Below are 19577 nucleotides of genomic sequence, written 5' to 3'. Positions count from 1 at the left end.
GTGTGATTATGCTTATGATTCTGATTAATTTAATTAAGCATTATAGTTTTTAGCATCATATTTACCAAGGGAGACAGTGCTTCTCCAAAACAACTATATGAAAAAAAAATTTGTGTAATAAAATATTGTACTAAAATTTATTGTAATCAATTTTGTAATAAAATATTACAAAATATTAATAGAAATACTGAATAAAATAAAAATAAACATTTGAAATATAAAAATACACTTATGAAATTTTAAAAATGACAGTGAAAAACTAAATGCTGGAAACCATTCAAGAGACATACTACCGTCATTTTAGCTATACCATACCACAAAGCGAAATGAACTGGAGAAAACATTCCAGGCAAGCATATAATCTCTTTCGGGATGACTTCAGATATATATATATACTGTATATATATATATTAATTCATGAAAGGTAATCTCACAGGGGACTGTTCTTTGCAGTGATGTTTAATATCTCTATTACTAGTTAGCCATCCCTGAGAAAACTCTGTTTTTTATTAACATAATTAAACCTAGGAACATAAATTAAACCTTCATGAAACATGATTTAGTCATTCAATTATTCTTGACAAGCTGAAAGTGACATAAAATATAATGTGAAATCATGCCATATATTTATTCATAGAGCTGTGATGGACAAACAAAAAATGATAATTATGGGGGAGTTGACTAAAGATGCACATTTGTACACACTGTCTCTGAGTTTGTTTAGATCCCGGTTCACTAAAGGAATTGTAAACATGGCCACAAAGTCTGTGCAGTCTGCATGCCACAGGCGTTTGCTTTGAAATACTGTGTGAAAAAAAAACAAGATAAAATAAGGAATATTTTTTATTTATGGAGTAGAAAGAAAAGAAAGAAGAAAAAATATATGATTGTGAGAGGGCTGATGCACAACCTGGAGAATATTATGTTAATGTATTATTATATTATGTTACTAAAAACTTTAAAAAATAAAGGGAAGGAATCAAATTAATCAAATCCATGTATATTCTATGTATAGTATATATGCTATATTCACTAAAAAGTGTGTAAAAGGTAAAGGATTTTCATGATGAAAGACAAAACAAACCCCGTAAAAATACAATAAAGTCACTGTATTTTTGCTGTTGTTTTTAGCAAAATGTCTATAGCCCCACAGAAAACAGGTTTTGACAGTCCATAGAACACATAAAAGAAGACATTAATCAGAATAGAAAATTAATTATAAGAAAGTGATCATAAAATGAGGCGGAAAAGAGGAAAAGATAAAATATAAATAAAAAGAGTGAGGAGAGGGGGGTAAATGAACAAAAAGAGTTGTGATGGGAATAAATTTCATTTTGTACTCTAGTCATTTCTGGCAAAGCAGTGGAACTGGAAGCCAGAGGACATTTTCAGCGATATTAAAGACATTCTGATGAGGAACTATGATAATGAATTTCCTACTACTTGTAAGAATGGCTGCACAATGGCCTTCAGGCAACCCACATGTTGAAATATAAAATGTTTTTGCCATCTTGTGGGTACAGACAGTTCTGTGTTACGGTGAAAAGATCAAAAAGTTGTCGCAGAGATAGTTTGTTGCGTCTTTTTGCTGAAACAAAATTGGCTGTGTTTCAGGGTTAGTGAGCCGTAGATTGCTTTAGCTGTTACTTGAACAACAAGGTGCCTTTCTGTTGACTTGTTGACAAGCGAACGCAAAAGTACTGCTAATCATTTCAAATCATTGTGGGCATTGTGCCATTGCATTGATTTAGTGCACAGTAAGCAAGCAAACACAAAGTAAGAAAAACAAAAAAGACAGTAATGCTCAACTATAACTTCATAAAACATGTCAGACAGTAGGATCAAAAACAGGGACAAGCTTCACTAAATTTGACATTTTCCTCAAAGAGATAACAGTAAGGACAAGCTGATTAAATGAAATTCCACAAAGAGAATGACCATAACATTTTTTAAAACAGCAAGATACTTACAGAAATGTCAGCGACCTCAGACCGATGAAAGTATCACAGGTAGCACTTTTAAGTGGATTGTGATCCAATACTCTGAGGGGGAAAAAACACAATAATACTGAAAAGTCTTTTTACAAAATGTTAAGCAAAGAAATACATTGTTAGAATGTCAGATTTCAACTTGAAATATCTTGATGCCACTTGTTCTAGTACTGCATGAATCTGTTCAACCTTTGTCTGTGTTTGTCAACCAACAAGTCACCCAAGTAATTCTCACCTACTTTCTGCAAAAACTGTCTGCACTTTCCAGAGCCAAACTGTACTAGTCAGTGCTATTCCACAGACCACATCTTTTCTGTGTGATTATGCTTATGATTCTGATTAATTTAATTAAGCATTATAGTTTTTAGCATCATATTTACCAAGGGAGACAGTGCTTCTCCAAAACAACTATATGAAAAAAAAATTTGTGTAATAAAATATTGTACTAAAATTTATTGTAATCAATTTTGTAATAAAATATTACAAAATATTAATAGAAATACTGAATAAAATAAAAATAAACATTTGAAATATAAAAATACACTTATGAAATTTTAAAAATGACAGTGAAAAACTAAACAAAATGACAGATACAATAAATATGCCTGTTACTGTATTGTTTTAGTCATTACTTTTTTTATATGGAACGAAATAAATGCTTCAAAATGCATGAACTTGATGAGACTTTAAGCAAAAAATTCTTTAAAGTACATAAAAATTCAGATAGTTGCTAACTGATGGTTTCCAGTTGATCATGGTCTCAACATTCTACCTGCATTTATGTTGTGACTGATATTTGATGCAAAAGACTAAGAAAATCCATTTTCCCTTTTCTAGCTCATTAAATGTGATGCGATACATACTCACAGCCAGTCTAATTTGTGTAGATCTCTGAATACACCTGGTCCTAAATAGGTTATGTGGTTTTGGCTGAGAAACCTGCATAAAATACCATGTTTAATTAGGGACACATACTTGAAATTGATAGAAAAAGATTTAGTATTAAAAAGGTTAAGTATTAAATTGTCCAAAGGATGGATTTACAGACATAAAATTAATAAATTGCCCTATTAGGAATCCAAATGAATACGAGCGCTGTAAAACTAATTTCTGTCTCACACTGTGCTGCTTCTGAGATGTTTTTAAATGAACTAAAAACAGATTGGAACAGAAAAGCCAAGGTAAAAGACTGTAATTCCTACAAAACTGTGAAAGATGTCATTTATCATCCAGAGCTGACTCTCCCTAATGATATACAACATCATATATCTTCATCATCTCGGGATTAGACTTGTCCTTCATCACTTCTGGAACCAAAACAATCTCAGAGCTGCTGAAAAGGAAAGACAATTACTATATTCTAGTCGCAAGGAGCTCATTCAAACCGCCTTAAAAAAATTAGCCAGTCCCCATTTGGCCCCACAAACAGAAAGAGATCTATAGCCCAAAGATGCCATTGTGCTCCACACCTAAAGCAATAACAGAAGAAATAAATATAATTGATCATGCCACAATCTCGTGCAAGTGTGGTAAATTGTTCAATATTCAAACAATGGCGCAAAAATGGGGTATGCAGTATATGCAGTGCACCATTTTGCCAAAATCTTTTTGTGGAAATCATCTAAAATGTTATAAATAATCAGTTGTTAAAAATAATGAGTTTTAATGAGTTCAAAAATGCATTTATTATAAAATGAGTACATATCAACCGCTCAGCATTCAAACACATTACTGTCAATGTCCAGACACATGACCAAAATGAACATTATGGGGCGCAGAAAAGAAAAGGAAAAGAAAAACAATGCATTAAAATGAGGACAGCAATGTCCAAGTGAACAGAGAATGGTAAGCTTACCCTATTTATTTATTTTTTTCATTGTAAGTCATTAAGTCATTCAACATTTAACGTTGTTGCCTAAAGGGGCAAAGTGAATAATGATAATATCAGTGAGTATCTCTATTGCTCAAAAAATAAAACGAAAAGGTTATGATATGTTTGTGAATGAATAAGCGTTTGATTTACATTTGAGAGAAACTGAGAAGACGGTTAACAAGGATGAAAAACTAGTCAGCTTTCGCTGAAAATTCCCATTGTGAACTCAAAATAGGCCATTTGTATGATTCACGTAAATCCGTACAATCTTCAGTTCAAAACAATGCTGAAATTTGACAAAAAGATGATTTATAAATGTTATAATAGTGATTTTATGAGTCTAAGTATAAATCACAAAACTCAAAACATGTGAAAAGAACTATATTGCAGAGTCGAAAAGGTAAACGTGACAATGAGTGATCCTCTTCTGCCATCTATTGGATATTGTGGAATTATCATGACATTTTCATTTTAATAGTGTGTTTTCCACCAGGTGGCAGAAATATTCCACTTACGCATTGCAAATTTACCATGAATTATCTCTTTAAGTAAAAATAAATAAAAGTGAATTTTACATATTTGTTTTCATTTTATATAAAAATATAATACATACAAAAATTTGAAAGTATTTACATGTATATATTTATATTCATATAATTTGTTATATATAAATAAATATATTTAATATATAAACATAACATATTTTTCTTAAATATATACATGCATGTGTGTGTATTTATATACATAATAAATATACACAGTACACACACATATATTATGTACACAAAAACATTTATTTTGGATGTGATTAATCGTGATTAATCGTTGCCCAGCACTAAAAAATATGAATAACTTTGAGGCAAATAAATAATAAAAAGTACCATAAATCCCTCAAATATAAAAATCATGACCACACACTCTCTTTTCATGAAGGCGCAGATGCTAATAAAAGATAATAAAATTGCACTGATCAAAACAGAGTCAATATTTATAATCTTTTCAAAAAGCTGATCTGAAAGATAAGAAAAAAGAAGGACTTACAGTTTTTCTAGAGTGTATAGTCCACTGAAGGCACGGCTTGAGACCATCTGAATTTTGTTGTTCTGAAGAAACCTGCTCAAAAAGACAGTTGGAACAAATGGATACATTAATGGATACTATTAATCAGTCGTGGTTTGGATGCTCTTTTGGACATCTGACACCATAAATGGCCAGATATTCAGCTTTAAAATCGAAAAGTTGCTTTGTAAAATTTTAAAACAAAGCCAGCTGCTAAATAGCCATTCCAAATCAAACCAAAAACTTTGTGTTTGTACAACTCATCATAATACTGTACACTTATGCTCACTGTAATGTCCCAATGTGGATAATAAAATTGCACTGATCAAAACAGTCAATATTTATAATCTTTTCAAAAAGCTGATCTGAAAGATAAGAAAAAAGAAGGACTTACAGTTTTTCTAGAGTGTATAACCCACTGAAGGCACGGCTTGAGACCATCTGAATTTTGTTGTTCTGAAGAAACCTGCTCAAAAAGACAGTTGGAACAAATGGATACATTAATGGATACTATTAATCAGTCGTGGTTTGGATGCTCTTTTGGACATCTGACACCATAAATGGCCAGATATTCAGCTTTAAAATCGAAAAGTTGCTTTGTAAAATTTTAAAACAAAGCCAGCTGCTAAATAGCCATTCCAAATCAAACCAAAAACTTTGTGTTTGTACAACTCATCATAATACTGTACACTTATGCTCACTGTAATGTCCCAATGTTTTTACCTAATACATTTTATGTCAGTTAATACCTCATTTTTATAAGCCTAATTTACAATGTTACGACAGTAGGTGGACTGAGACTTTTATACTGTTTACCTGTTATCACAAAGACATAATTTTCCTTTCGCCAGGCTCTTAATTATTGAAATAGTCATCTCTTAGATATTTTCAAGGCAAACAAGACCATAAAGCATTAGAACATTGAGCAATACTACTACTACTAATTGTTTATATGTGTGAGACAGAAAGCAAGTAATGTTAACCTCTACCTATTTACTTTACATACCCAGGAATGGACCATATGATGAGAGAAAGGAGGGAGAAAATAGAGGCACAAACAAGCACTGGCATCATACCCAGATGTTCATTTACTTCATTAATACAGTACCACATCTGAGGTGATCTGGGTAATCTCAAAAATACTTAAAATAATTTTTGCTTATATCAAATGTTAATCTGTCAGACCTTCAACAAGCCACTGATGTTTTGGCCTTCGTCCCAGATCCTGTAAATAAGTAATGTTAACCTCTACCTATTTACTTCCAGGAATGGACCATATGATGAGAGAAAGGAGGGAGAAAATAGAGGCACAAACAAGCACTGGCATCATACCCAGATGTTCATTTACTTCATTAATACAGTACCACATCTGAGGTGATCTGGGTAATCTCAAAAATACTTAAAATAATTTTTGCTTATATCAAATGTTAATCTGTCAGACCTTCAACAAGCCACTGATGTTTTGGCCTTCGTCCCAGATCCTGTAAATCCTGGAAGATGCCCTGGCATGATCCTGTTCTCTGTTTTATATTAGCATATGTTCAGCAATAGCAATGATTTAAATGCAGGATTAGTGCCTGTGAGGCTAATGGTGGGGCTGGAGTGAGCAAAAAATGTGCTGGTTTACAATTCATTTTTGGGTCCATGAGCTAGAAACTTTATTGAAATTGCAATATGATTTTTTAAAGGGTACCTATTATGCAAAATTCACTTTTATATGCTATTTGAACATGATTGTGTTAGCAGGGTGTATAATGGTAAAAGTCCACCCACTCCATTTTTGTTTTCTAAATCACACAAAAAGAGGAAACCACTGATTAGCTAGCCAGCCAAGCAGCATATCAGCTTGAAGAGAGCTGGAGAAAGATGCCTAGCAATACACATATCACATGTGAATTAAGTTGCATTGTTCAATAATAATTGTTTATATGAAACACATTATTATTAGCTTGTACCTATAATTGTTGATCACTTAAGTAGACTGTAAGAAAAAAAAAATGTCAAAAAATGGAAAGGGTAATGCTAATTTTCTGCCAGGACATTGTCAGATGATAAGTTTACAGACATTTCCTGTAATCCTAAAACACAAAATGCAAGGCATAATTTAAAATACAGCTAAAATATGAATCCGATTTGTGCCATTAATTTTGAACGTAACTTCTCAAGAAACAAATAAAATCTAAACTGAGAAATAAATAAAATGTCTTCGAAACTGGAAAAAAAAAAAAAACAGGCAAGTTTTTGACTTTCAATTTAAATACACTGCATGCTTTGCTCACTGTTTTCTCCTCTTTCTTTTGCCGATCTGGACTTACAAATGCATCTGAGTTTTACGCTTCTGAAGTTGACAGGTTTTGTGAAATTGCCAACAACGGTCCAAAATCGGAGGCAAATCGTTCACGCGAGTGACAATCACACAGTGTGAAATATCAAAGACGCAATCATAGAAAATCGGCGAAATATTTGTCATGCTAAATATCTGGACCTGTGGGTGATTCAAAATCCTGCTGTGTAAAATGAGTTTGAAATGAGTTTTGACTGAAAAATACATCGGTGATGACCTACAGCCAATGAGAGAGCCAGATACAGGGCAGTGGGAAGTTCGGGAAGGAGTTATATGGAACATAGTTTACAGACCAGACAGAGTTGTCGGCGATTCTTCCTATTGTAAAGTCGTGCAGTGTGTAACCTCCTATCGCTGATCCATTGTGCAATGTGAACACCGCAACAACGGAATACTACCCCAGATAGTCGTGCAGTGTGAAAACAACAGTGATCCAATGACTTTGAAAATCGTGCAGTGTGAACTCGGCATTACAGATTCTTAGTCACACGTGTGAACAACACAACACTGATGTCTTCACTTCCAGGGAAAGAAGCTGTCAATCAAAACCTCACTAGCCAATGAGAACCCACCTCTGTTAGCCCTGCCCCCACGAGGAATTTGTGCCAGAACAGTGACAGCAAATGTCGCAGTGAAATTCTCATGACTTCTGAAAAAATGTAACTAAGTTACTCCAATCTTGACTGCACTGTTTTTTCACTGCAAGTAAAAATTTATTTATATAGCACCATTCACAGTCAAGGCAAAAGTGTTTTACAATAAAAATAAAATCAAACAAATGAAATACCAGCTGTACTAATACCACAGAAATTAAATAACTAACCATATTGTTAATTTCACTAGCAAGGACCACACCATAACCAAATATGTAAATGAATATTTTATTGTTCAGAATGTTATGGATGAGTTGGAAGAGGATGAAAAGGTAAAGGGGATAGGATGATGGTCAGGTTGATCTGGGCATCTGGAATTGATGGCCTGGAGAGACTCAGGATGGGGTTATCGTCTCGTTTGTATATTTAGGCCAGACGATTAGGACCCCCTAAGTTGAGAAGAGCTGAGGTAAGCTTGGGCTTGACGGAGAACTTGATATTGTTGCAGATGTAGGCGTGGTATGCTCGAGATTACCAGCGGCCAAGGGTTCTGATAGTCTCATCGGAGATTCCACATCTGGTTGCTGATGTTGCTGAATCTTGTGGCCGGTTTCCGGTTTCTGTAAGGAAGAGTGGATCTTTAGGAAGTGCTTGGCCTGCGTGTCAAGAGCAGACATATTCGAAAATAGATTCGAAAGAACCCAGAAGGAGTATGGACAGAAGATGTAGATAGGAAACCATGTTCCTAATTGGTCAGTTTGCTTCTTTGAAGGGTGAAGATGAGAGTATCTGAGGAGTGGATAGTAATCTCCAAAATACAAGAGTGGATAGAAGGATTGAATGTAGAGGAGTCAGAGCGAGTTCTGAGCATTGTAGAAAGCCTAAGAATGCTAGCGAGAACATGAAGTCTAAAGTTTGATCAGTCTTGGGATTTGGATAGCATGATCGTATGAGATGGCTAAGTATGCAGGTAAGAGCTTTAGAGCTCCACTTTTCTTTTGATGAGGCTAAGTAGGTTAGTGGAAGGCGTTTGGTGGTTTGGCATAGGTTCTTGTTTCGTAAGCATGGATGTGTGAGAATGAGAGATAACAGGGCAATTGTTGCCAGTGGTTAGTTTATAGAAGAAGTTCATTCCTGATGAGTAGGCTTGGAAAGAGCACGTTTGGATCTTTTAAGAAGGAATAAGCATAAGAAATTAAGTTGCAAGGGCAGCATGTCGATTTATGGAAAGGAAATTGATAGAAGGAATGGTGAGCTTGGAGCGGTTCCAGCCGGTGAGGTACGCTGAAGCACGTTCGGGGTAATGCGATTAAGTATGGCTTTTGAGAAGCGTTTGTAAGATTTTTTGGTCAGCAGTGGGCTGGTGTAGAATTAATGTTGATTCTGGGCTAAGGCTCTGGATTTCTGAAAAGAGAAACAAGACGATGAGTTGGCTATGAGAATGAGGTATCCGGTATATGAGTTGATCGGAGGAGGAATTGCAGTCGGGTGGATATTAAGTGAGCCTGCAAATGATTGCATAATAACAGCAGAACACGATTTCCCTTGTTTATAATTTTAACTACCACTGCATTGTCTAAGTAGATGGGTATTGATTTTCTGGACCATTCGTGCCCCCAAAGGATGGCTGCCATGATAATGGGGTATATTTCATAAATCTGGTGGAGAAAGCGCTTGACTGCGGACTGAGGGAACTGAACTCCAGAGGTCATTCGGAGGAAAACCAGCGCCCATTGTAATGGCTGTTAAAGCCTATTGAGGGTGCTGCATCAGTATATAGTTGGAAGTCATCGAGATGAAAGTTGTAGTTGTTATAGAGATAGAAGATGCTGTTCTGGGATGGGAGGAATTGTTGCCAGAGGAGCATTTCCATTTGCATGCATCATCTAATATGACGCTGTTGTGGAGAGATGGGATGGCTGCTGTTTTAAACAGAAGGCTGGACAAGAAGGATTTCCCTTGAGGAATTAACCAGATGTCATAGTTGAGGGGGCCTAGAAGTGCAAGTAGCCGAAGCTTGTACGTCTATCTGTTAATAGAAGTTGGAAAGAAGCAGGGAGATTCGGTGGATTTTGTAGAGGGTGGAGATGCTTGAAATGAATGAGATTGAAATGAGTCAAGGGTGATGCCTAAAACTTGATGGTGGAATGAGGTCATGAGGTTTTCTGCTCTGAAAATGGAATGCTGAGTTTGGTGAAAACCTTGATTAGTGTGGAAATCCTGATCCCGGTGGTACGATGGAGGTGTAACGTTAGGAAGTCGTCCATAAGGTGAAGGACATAAGGGAGTGTGTGGTTGTTGGTGAAATCCGGCATAGTGCTTCGGAGAGAAAGTCGAAATTCCTAGGTCTGCTTCTGCAGCAGAAAGTGAGGCGTACAGTGAAGTAATAGGGACCTTTCCAGAAGACTCCGAAGGATCACTAGAAATCTGGATGGATAGGCAAAACTTGTAGGCGTTGGTGGTATCAGCTTTGGCGAGCCGAGCTCCATGGCCTGCTAAATAAATGAGTGTGATGGCGCATAGGAATAACTGAAGGGGGCAGAGCTGCAGCGGATAAGCGGTTGAAACTGTAGTTTTGCATGAGAAGGATGGTTGAGGTTGAAGGGGGGCGATAATTGAGCGTGCTGAAGATAGATGGGAGGGGCTCCGCAAAGTTAGCATGAAGTGATGTTTGAGCTGCGAATTATAGACAGTAGAGTTCAGAGTCGAGAGTGCCCCAGTATGTCTCCTGGTATAACTGCTGTAGACAAACCTGCGGCTAAATTTTTTGAGCATAGAGCTGCTGAGATGGAAGTAGGGTGATTAGCTACTGAAGCTGGCCAAGTAGGTGGTGTAACTGGCTAAGTATATGGGCTGTAGATGGCAGGATGAAAGGGTATTGATGGAGGGAGGTGAAAAAATATAGATCAGTTGGAAATAGAATTGGAGGTTGAAGGAGTCCAGACTGCACCGCGTGAGGTAGTGGCGCTGAACGAGGCTTCTGGACTGTAGAAGTAGCTATTGAGAATTATTAGGAAGCATGAGAGCCACATTGCTGTAAAATGGCTGAAGGAGGGGTGGAAGAATGGATGATGGGATGATGGGATGAAAGGATGTTTTTTGAGTGTTTTTTTAGGAGTATTGAGGATGGGAGGGTATTGGTGGAGGGAGGGGGTAGAATGAGGGAGGGAGGGAAGGGAGAGAGGGAGGTGGAGAGAGGGTGGTACAAAGGGAGGTAGAGAGAGAGTGAGATAGGGAGGTATAGAGAGAGAATAAGAAGAAGCTATTTTTATTTAATGCCAGGTCGGCATCTTAGGCTATTTTCATGGCAAACAATTAAAAAAATACAAGTATAACAATTCCAGCATCTGTGGCTATATTCATGGCGAGGACCAGATAATCCATACATAAATCAATCCGTACACAAGTCTGTTATACACACGAGTCAAGGGGGAACAACTTAGAATGTTCATTTTCAACCAACCTGCATGTCTTTGGGCTGTGGGCCGTATTGCTGTAATCAGCTGAAGGGAAGGGTATAGGAATGGATGTTGGAATGAAAGAATGTTTGTGAGCGGGGTTTTATGAGCAACTGTGAGCATAGAAAAGAGAAGAATTTTGGGAGATATCAGATTGAGTGAGTGCAGGTGGAATTACGACTTGCCTGCCACTAGGGAGAGCTGCTGTCTGATGCTGTGGAGGAGAATTTCTCGTGACGTCACGTGTGACAGAGAGTGACTCGCTAGGAGTTGCCAGAAGGGCTGAGGGCTCAAAGTTTGTTATGACAGAAGTTTTATTGATACTGAATATATTTGGAATAATTGTTTGTTATCTGCACGATTGAATTGGATACCTTGGATTTAAGTGCGTGTTGAAGGCGATCCGTGGTTCGGTTACTGATGTTGTCCTCAGATCTGGAAGACGTGCGACGGGAGCGGTGAGGAAAGCTATCGGAAGTTGAGTCCTGGAGAAGCGGCTCGCAAGGAGAGCAAGGATTCCTTCTTCCGCGTCTACCACTGCGGCCTGCAGATCCCCCTGATGGAGAGGGTGGAGCCCGGGAACAGCTCAGAGTCCTCCCGAGACGAGCCTGGGAGTGAAACACTCACGGGCCCAGGAATGTGCGTGACCGAACGAGAGCGCACAGGAAAAACGACTGCGATTCGGGACGATGAGAGGCACTCCTCGAGCGACACCAGTTGCATTGAATCGAACAGAACGCCATCCGGACAAGGCAAGTCCATCTGTCGTTCGAGAGAAAGAGACAAACAGCGTGGTATGAGGCGGCCCGATATATGAAGGATTCGGGAAGTGAGGTGATTGGTATAGGCGTGGCCTCACTCCCGAACCTCAGTTAACTCCCTTAAAAGCTTTTCCAAAAAGATATGTGTTATATGTTTTTTAAATGATTCTACAATACCCATAGTTCTCAATGTTAAGGGGAGAGAGTTCCAGAGCCTTGAAGCCACAACACAAAAAGCATGGTCACCTTTTGTCTTAAGGTGTGTTCTGGGAATAGTTAAAAGACCTCAAAGGCCGGCCAGGGGATAGATCCTGGATATAAGAAGGTGCATGACCATGCAGGGCTCTATAAGTAATGACTAACATTTTAAATGCACCCTAAAACCAATGGGAAGCCAATGCAGGGCCTTAAGCACTGGGTAATGTGTGACCTCCTAGTGGTCCTAATGTGGTCCTAGTCAAAAGCCTTGCAGCTGAATTCTGTACAACTTGCAATCGAACCATAGAGGATTTGTTCAAACAAGTGTACAGAACACTGCAGTAGTCCAACCGTGAAGAGATAAAGGCATGAACAAGCATCTCCATCTCTTTTTTGAAACCATAGATCTAATCTTTGCAATGTTTCTAAGATGGAAAAAACATGAACAAACTACAGACTTTACGCAACTGTTAAAATATATAGATCTGTCAAAAATGACACACTAATTTCTTATGTCACTGCAATCAGAAGATGATAGACCCCTGTAGCGTCTCGACCAATCTGACACACTAATTTTTATTTGATTTAACAAATCAATTATTCATTAGATTAACAAATCGTCACAGTCCCCTCACTCAATAAACTGGATGCCAGGATTCCTGCTGAACACCATCCCCCATATCACTGGTTTTATTACGCCCCCAGGAATGTGAGTAGGATAACCCACTCTGTGTCCACAGGACAAACGCACAGTAGAAATGGACTTTTCTACTAATTAATTCATAGGAAAACCTTTCTTTGAATGAACACACATATTCTTCAGGCCATTGTGTATATTATTGCTGTGTTGTATTTAATCTGTTGTATTATAGACTATTTTTATTCATGCTTACGATAAACCACTCATTCATATAAGTAACTCTACCATGTCTAGTATCTATGAATTCGGACCCTGAGAGGTCAGCTAAATATCTACAGCGGATCTAAAATATGAATAGTTAATTATAACTACTTATGGTTAACTATTTATATTTCCGGTCGTTGAGCTAAATTCGCTACACCCCCAATAACCTGCCAATAATTTTAGGAGTAATGTTGTCAGGGGCAAAAATCATCACCTCAGTTTTATCAGTATTTAGTTGCAGAAAATTATCTGCCATCCATTTGTTAATGGAGACTATAGACAATTCTGCAAAAGGTACAGTTTGTTTAGTTTATCAGGACTAAAAGAAATATATAATTGGATGTCATCGGCATAACAGTGATAAGATATTATTTTGAAACTACTAATAATCTTGCCAAGAGGAAGCATATACAGATTAGCAGAGGGCCAAGCACAGAAGCTTGTGGCATACCACAGGACAAAGGAACCGAGTCTGACCTGTAAGTTCCTATGGACACAGAAAAACTCCTGTCAGAAAGATAGGAGGATAACCAGTCCAGAGGTGATCCAGAAATGCCCACTAGAGAATACAATCTATTAATCAAAGTGCAGTGATCAACAGTATCAAACGCTATGCTGAGATCTAGCAAAACCAGCACAGAACATACACCTGCATCAGCAGTCATCAAAATGTCATTTGAGACCCTAAGGAGGGCAGTCTCAGTTGAATGTTTTTTACAAAAGCCAGACTGAAATTTATCACATATATTATGAGCCTCCAAAACAGTATTTAACTGCATTGCCACAACCTTTTCTAAGATTTTAGAGATGAAAGGCAGTTTAGAAATAGGCCTATAGTTGTTAAATGATGTTGCATAAATACTACTCTTTTTCAAGAGAGGCTGAACAAATTGCATGTTTAAAACACCTAGGGACCTGGCCCAGCCTAAGAGATAATTGACACCTAGCACGGGCCAATAAATGTAATCGATTTCATAAACAAAGGTGTAGGCGAAATATTCACAGGGCTTTGAGAAGGTTTCATCATACCCACGAACTTAAGGATGTCATTTAGGGAAATGGGGCAAAAAGAGTCCAAAATTGACAGTCTTTGCTGAGTAACTATAAGATAAATAAAATGAGATGCTCTAGCATCCTTGATCATCTCATTTAGATCTGACCAGAGCTTTTTAAGATGCAGGCGGTGAACTTGGAGCTGAGTCACTTTCCATAAACGCTCAGTCTTCACTGGAGAGGATTGAACTACTATTTTAAATAGAACGTATTATACATTCAAAGCATTTAAATAGGTTTGAATGGGCAGTAATCCCTCCAAAATTAGAACTCAGTAAATGGCTTCTCTTCCAAATCTTATTACTTTAATTTGGAAGAAGGATTATAATCTCATCTGCCACTTTTTTTTCTTGGGTGCAAAAGAGTTTAAAAATGAATGTGCCGTTTGATTGAAATGAGATCAAAAGCATGCTCTTGATTCAGAGGTTCCTGTGAGGGACACACTGACCCAGTGAGAAAAGTGGAGCTCTAAAGCTCTTACCTGCAAACATTAACAGATATCACCACATGCTCCCAACAAGAGGAAGGGAAATTTAGCAATGGGAAACCCTGAAGAATTCATGGGCATGCTAGGAAGAACTGTGCACATAAGATGTTAAAACTAAATTATTTGGAAAAAGAGTTTTCAAAGGTTGGTGGAAGATTTTCATAGTCAATGTTATGACAGCTGCATGAACCAGAAAATTACTTTACCCTGAGATCAGTTTGTTAAAAATTACTGCAAAAAAGGCTTTTTTTATACTAAAGTAAAATAAAAAGTCTTTCTTTTTATGCAGATGCCACTTGGTTTGATATTTAATACAATAACATTTACACATATTAAAGGAACAGTTCACCCAAAAATGAACATTTACTCACCCCCTGGCCATCAAAGATGTATGAGTTTGTTTCTTCATTGGAACAGATTTGGAGAAATTGTGTCACATCACTTGCTCATCAATGGATCCTCTGCATGAGTGGGTGCCGTCAGAATGAGAGTCCAAACAGCTGATAAAAACATCACATCAATAATCCTAAAAGTAAAAGCTGTGTGTTTGTAAGAAACACATGCATTATTAAGGTGTTTTAACTTTAAACAGTTGTGCCGGGACAAAGTACAAGGCCATAATCCATAATAACACTTCCTCTATTGAAAAAAATCCATCCCTGTTGTCCTCACACAGCAAAGTCCACAAACACATTTGTTTAGAACTGTTTTAGTCATTTTTATTTTTGTTGTTATATGTAAACTCTGCAGATTTTTCACCTGATTCAGACTACAACATTTTTTCACTGGAGAAAGCAAAATTATGGATAGACGGCTCGTATAATGATGAATTTGTTTATTACAAACGCCCAGCTTTTCACTTCACAAGACGTTATTTGATAGACTGGGGTTGTTACTTGTGGATTATTCTGATTGTGATGTTTTCACCCATTCACTGCAAGTGATATAATGCTAATTTTCTCCAAATCTGTTTCTCTATCTTGAGTATATTTTCAGCCAACTTTAATTTTTGTGTGGACTACTCCTGCTGCTAATGCTAACATTAATAGACAAAAACATCCAAATGTTTTGAGACACTATGTCTCTAAAATTCTCTTGCGTTTGCACATTTCTGACAACTTCATAATGTTGTTATAGTGACTGGACCACAAAACTCAAAATGAGATGTTAATACTACATTTAACTGGGATCTATATATCCGTTAATTAATAGTGGCAAAAAATTTAAAATAAAAAGCTAGAAAATCAAAGATATTCAGATCAATAGGCCTAAACTGCTGTAAAAAGCTAAACAAAGAGAACATCTGTCATGTAGACTGGCTCAACATTCCACAGATGGTCCCAACAGCCCTTTACTGTCCCTTTTATAGTCTTCAAAAAAATTTATTAGTCTGTGGCTTTAGGTGTAATTTATCCTCATCACCACATGTCGCTGCAAGTTTTTCTCATCATTGTTCAAAAATATGATGTGTAAAATAAACTGAGCTTTATGACAGGTTATAAAGTATGAGTTGTACCCAATACTGAATGTGCATTTGGAGTTATGCGTTACAAGATGGGGCAAAACCAAATATTTCATCATCACCAGGTGCGCAGATGGGACTAGCGATGGGGGGACATGACCCCCCCCAGATTCATAGTGACCTGATCCGCCCCCCCTCACTGTCTCTACTAAAGGCGACATCGGTAAACAGAGGATTAATCAGGGTTTCCGCTATGAACATTAGCCTAAGTGGTGGCGGCCCGGCCCGCCGCTCCTTAAACGTGCACTAAGTGATTTTTGAAAAACGCTTTTGACCGCAGTGTCTGACCGAGTCCCAAAACACACTTGTAGCCAATCAGCAGTAAGGGGGCGTGTCTTGTACTGATAGAGAGAAGAGAGCCGCTCAATTTGAGGACGGATATTAGCAGATCGAATACAGATAGAGAGAGATGGCAGATTTTTTTAAAAAAGCAGAAAATAGCCTATCAGAGAAACAGAACATTAAAAAAAAGAAGGGTTACGATCAGGCAAGAGGTAGAACCCGTGTAAATATCGGAGCAGCTTTCCAGCAGTGGAGAGAAACTCAAGGAGCGGGAAGCGCTCGAATCGCACGCTGAGGTTGTGCTGTTTCTTTTTGATAAGTGAGTAACGTTGACTTTGCTTTGTTTCACACAGCTTATCCGTGTTGGCTTTTGGTTGAATATGCTTGTGTGTCATCTTCACTTGTTTCCGTGATCGTCGTTGCTATGGTTGCGCAAGTACATGTGAGGCGGATATTTCAAAATAGGGGCGAGGTCCTGTTGGGGTATGGGCGTGTTTGTTTTGGTGCTTTCAAATATCAACATCATTTGGCAAAAATTGCTTAGTACACCTATAATAATTGCCGCCACTGCTTCAGGATCGGGTCGGGGTAGACAGGCTGATGCACAATAATAATCTACCGGTCACCATTACTTTGTACCCACGTTCTCACTACACGCGGTTCTGTTGTCAATAAACACACACGACGATGGTTCTGCCACCAACGTTTACGTTCTCTGTGCGTGTGTGTATGTGCTATGACTCCTGACCCTGGGGTCCCATGAGGAGCTGGTAGCTGCCTCAATTGTGCCTGTAGCGGTAACCATAGTGATCGTATACTATCGTCTATGACAGAGCTGGTGATTTTTCTGGACTGAAAAAAATTGGACTGCTTGGTCCCCCCCCCAGTTAAAAAAATCCCATCTGCGCCCCGATCATCATAACACTATCAAAGAAAAGATTCTATCAAAGAAATGAAAAGTGTCTGCGTTTTGAGAAGTGTTCTCTCTGAGCTCTGGGGCTGGAGCTGACACGGGAGCGAGCTCTGGGGCTGGAGCCAACACTTGAGGGTGCTCGGGAGGAGCGGGCACTTGAGGGCGCTCTGGAAGGCGCTTACGAGGAGCGGGTACTGGGGCTGAAACCGACACTGGGGCCACATGAACGCTTGGAGGGCTTGCCATATTAACTGCCGACTGACTTGACTCGGGAACTGCCGGCTGAGGGGTTCCGGATCGGGATCGGAGACTCTCCAGACATCGGATGACTGTCTCCTTCCAGTCGAGGTCGGTGGTGTCTGGGAGCTCCGTGGGATGATGGAATGCCATCCCGATCCAGAACAGCGTCACGAGGGTTTCCCCCTTGAGGGAGCTGGCGAGGGCGAGCAGCACGAACGCCCTCGCGAAGACGATGAGGTCTGGGCTCGCCTGAGCCAACATGACAAACATTGCTCATTCCTCCATTTGGGGACGTGGAGGAACGCGTGGAACGAACGGGGAAAACAAAACACTTGAAAAAAAAACGAGAAAAAAAAGACGGGGAGAAAAGGCACCACGCTCACTTTCTTTATCGGTTGGGTCTTCTGTCACAATTCACTTTGTGGAGCAAATATATGAGAGAATCAAGATGCAAAATACAAACTCTCAAGCAGCATGTGGTGAATTGTAATGGTTTTTACAATTTTACATTGAAATACAAGAAGTTTGATCGCTAATGGACAGGAGTTTAAAAAATGTGTTGATAGTTTAGAAAGCAGACCGCAAATTATATGTATACAGGAAACATGGCTGAAAACGCATTTAAACTTTGTTTTACAAGGATATGAAGCAGTACGAAGAGATAGGGGTGTTGGAGATGGAGGTGGAGTTGCTACCTTTGTACAAGAAGGAATAGGATTTAGAACAGTGCAGGTAAATAAGGAATATGAGTCGTTGGTGGTTGAAGTTTGGGCCGAATCACAAAGTATATGGGTGATACATTTTTATAACCCATGTGAAAGGTTAAGTAGAGAAACTGGAGAGTATTGGGGGATTAGGAAATCATAAAATGATATGATGTGGGGATTTTAATGCTCACAATACGCTATGGGGAAGTGTACATAATGATCAGAATGGAAATGTAGTAGAAGCTAGAATCAGATATAAGAAAATCTCAGATTAATAAAGAAGTATTAGTTGGTGTGTTTTTAGACATAGAGAAAACGTACGATATGATGTGGAAGGAAGGACTTTTAATTAAACGGAATAAAATGAATATTAATGGTAGAATGTATAATTGGATTAAGGCTTTTTTAATTGATATAACCATTCAAGTAAGGATTGGGTCTTCGTACTCAAAGAAATATGCAATTGATGGTACTCCACAAGGTAGTGTGGGCAGCCCTATATTGTTCAACATAATGGTAAATGATATTTTTAATACAGTTGGACCAGGGATTGGAAAGTCTTTATATGCAGACGATGGTGCTTTATGGAAAAGAGGTAGAAATTTGTTGTATGTAGAAGAAAGTATGCAAAATGCTATTAAAGAAGTTGAAATGTGGGCAAGTAATTGGGGATTTCGAATATCAGTGGAAAAAACTAAAATAATATGTTTTTCAAAAAAGAAGAAAACACCAGTTGTTAAGTTAAAATTGTATGAGCAAAAACTGGAGCAAGTATCTGAATTTAGATTTTTAGGTATTTGGTTGGATTCAAAGATAACATTTGCAAAACACATTCAACAGATAGTAGATAAATGTAAAAGAGGAATAAATGTACTGAGGTGTTTGGCACGAATAGATTGGGGAGCTGATAGACAGTCTCTAAAAAGAATATACTGTGCACTTATAAGGTCTACATTAGACTATGGGAGTATGATTTATGGAACTGCCTCAGCATCTCTGTTAGATAAGGTGAATAAAATACAAAACCAGACATTGTGATTATGTTGTGGAGCATTTAAAACTTCTCCTGTATCAGCTTTACAGGTTGAAATGAAAGAGATGCCACTGCAGCTTCGCAGGTTAAAGCTGAAACTGGTATATTGGGCTACTGTAAAAGGGCATTCAGAAATACATCCAGTTAAAAAAGTATTAG

At 38.0% G+C, this 19577-nt stretch overlaps 1 protein-coding gene across 1 annotated transcript in view; it reads right to left on the bottom strand.

Moving 5' to 3' along the window:
* rxfp2a (relaxin family peptide receptor 2a) overlaps positions 1–19577 on the bottom strand; it is a 49074-nt gene that overhangs the window by 13029 nt on the left and 16468 nt on the right. Inside the window, exons 6-8 of the mRNA XM_016277936.1 lie at positions 5318–5389; positions 2859–2930; positions 1971–2042 (exon numbers count right to left, since the gene is read on the bottom strand). Of these exons, the coding sequence (XP_016133422.1) occupies positions 1971–2042; positions 2859–2930; positions 5318–5389 (216 nt within the window). The remainder of the gene's footprint in view (positions 1–1970; positions 2043–2858; positions 2931–5317; positions 5390–19577) is intronic.

The sequence above is a fragment of the Sinocyclocheilus grahami genome, unplaced genomic scaffold (genome assembly GCF_001515645.1).
Source record: "Sinocyclocheilus grahami isolate Dianchi unplaced genomic scaffold, SAMN03320097.WGS_v1.1 scaffold7.1, whole genome shotgun sequence".
NCBI classification, from domain to species: domain Eukaryota; kingdom Metazoa; phylum Chordata; class Actinopteri; order Cypriniformes; family Cyprinidae; genus Sinocyclocheilus; species Sinocyclocheilus grahami.
The sequence above is the reverse complement of the archived record's forward strand: the minus strand, read 5'-3'. Positions and strand labels throughout refer to the sequence as shown.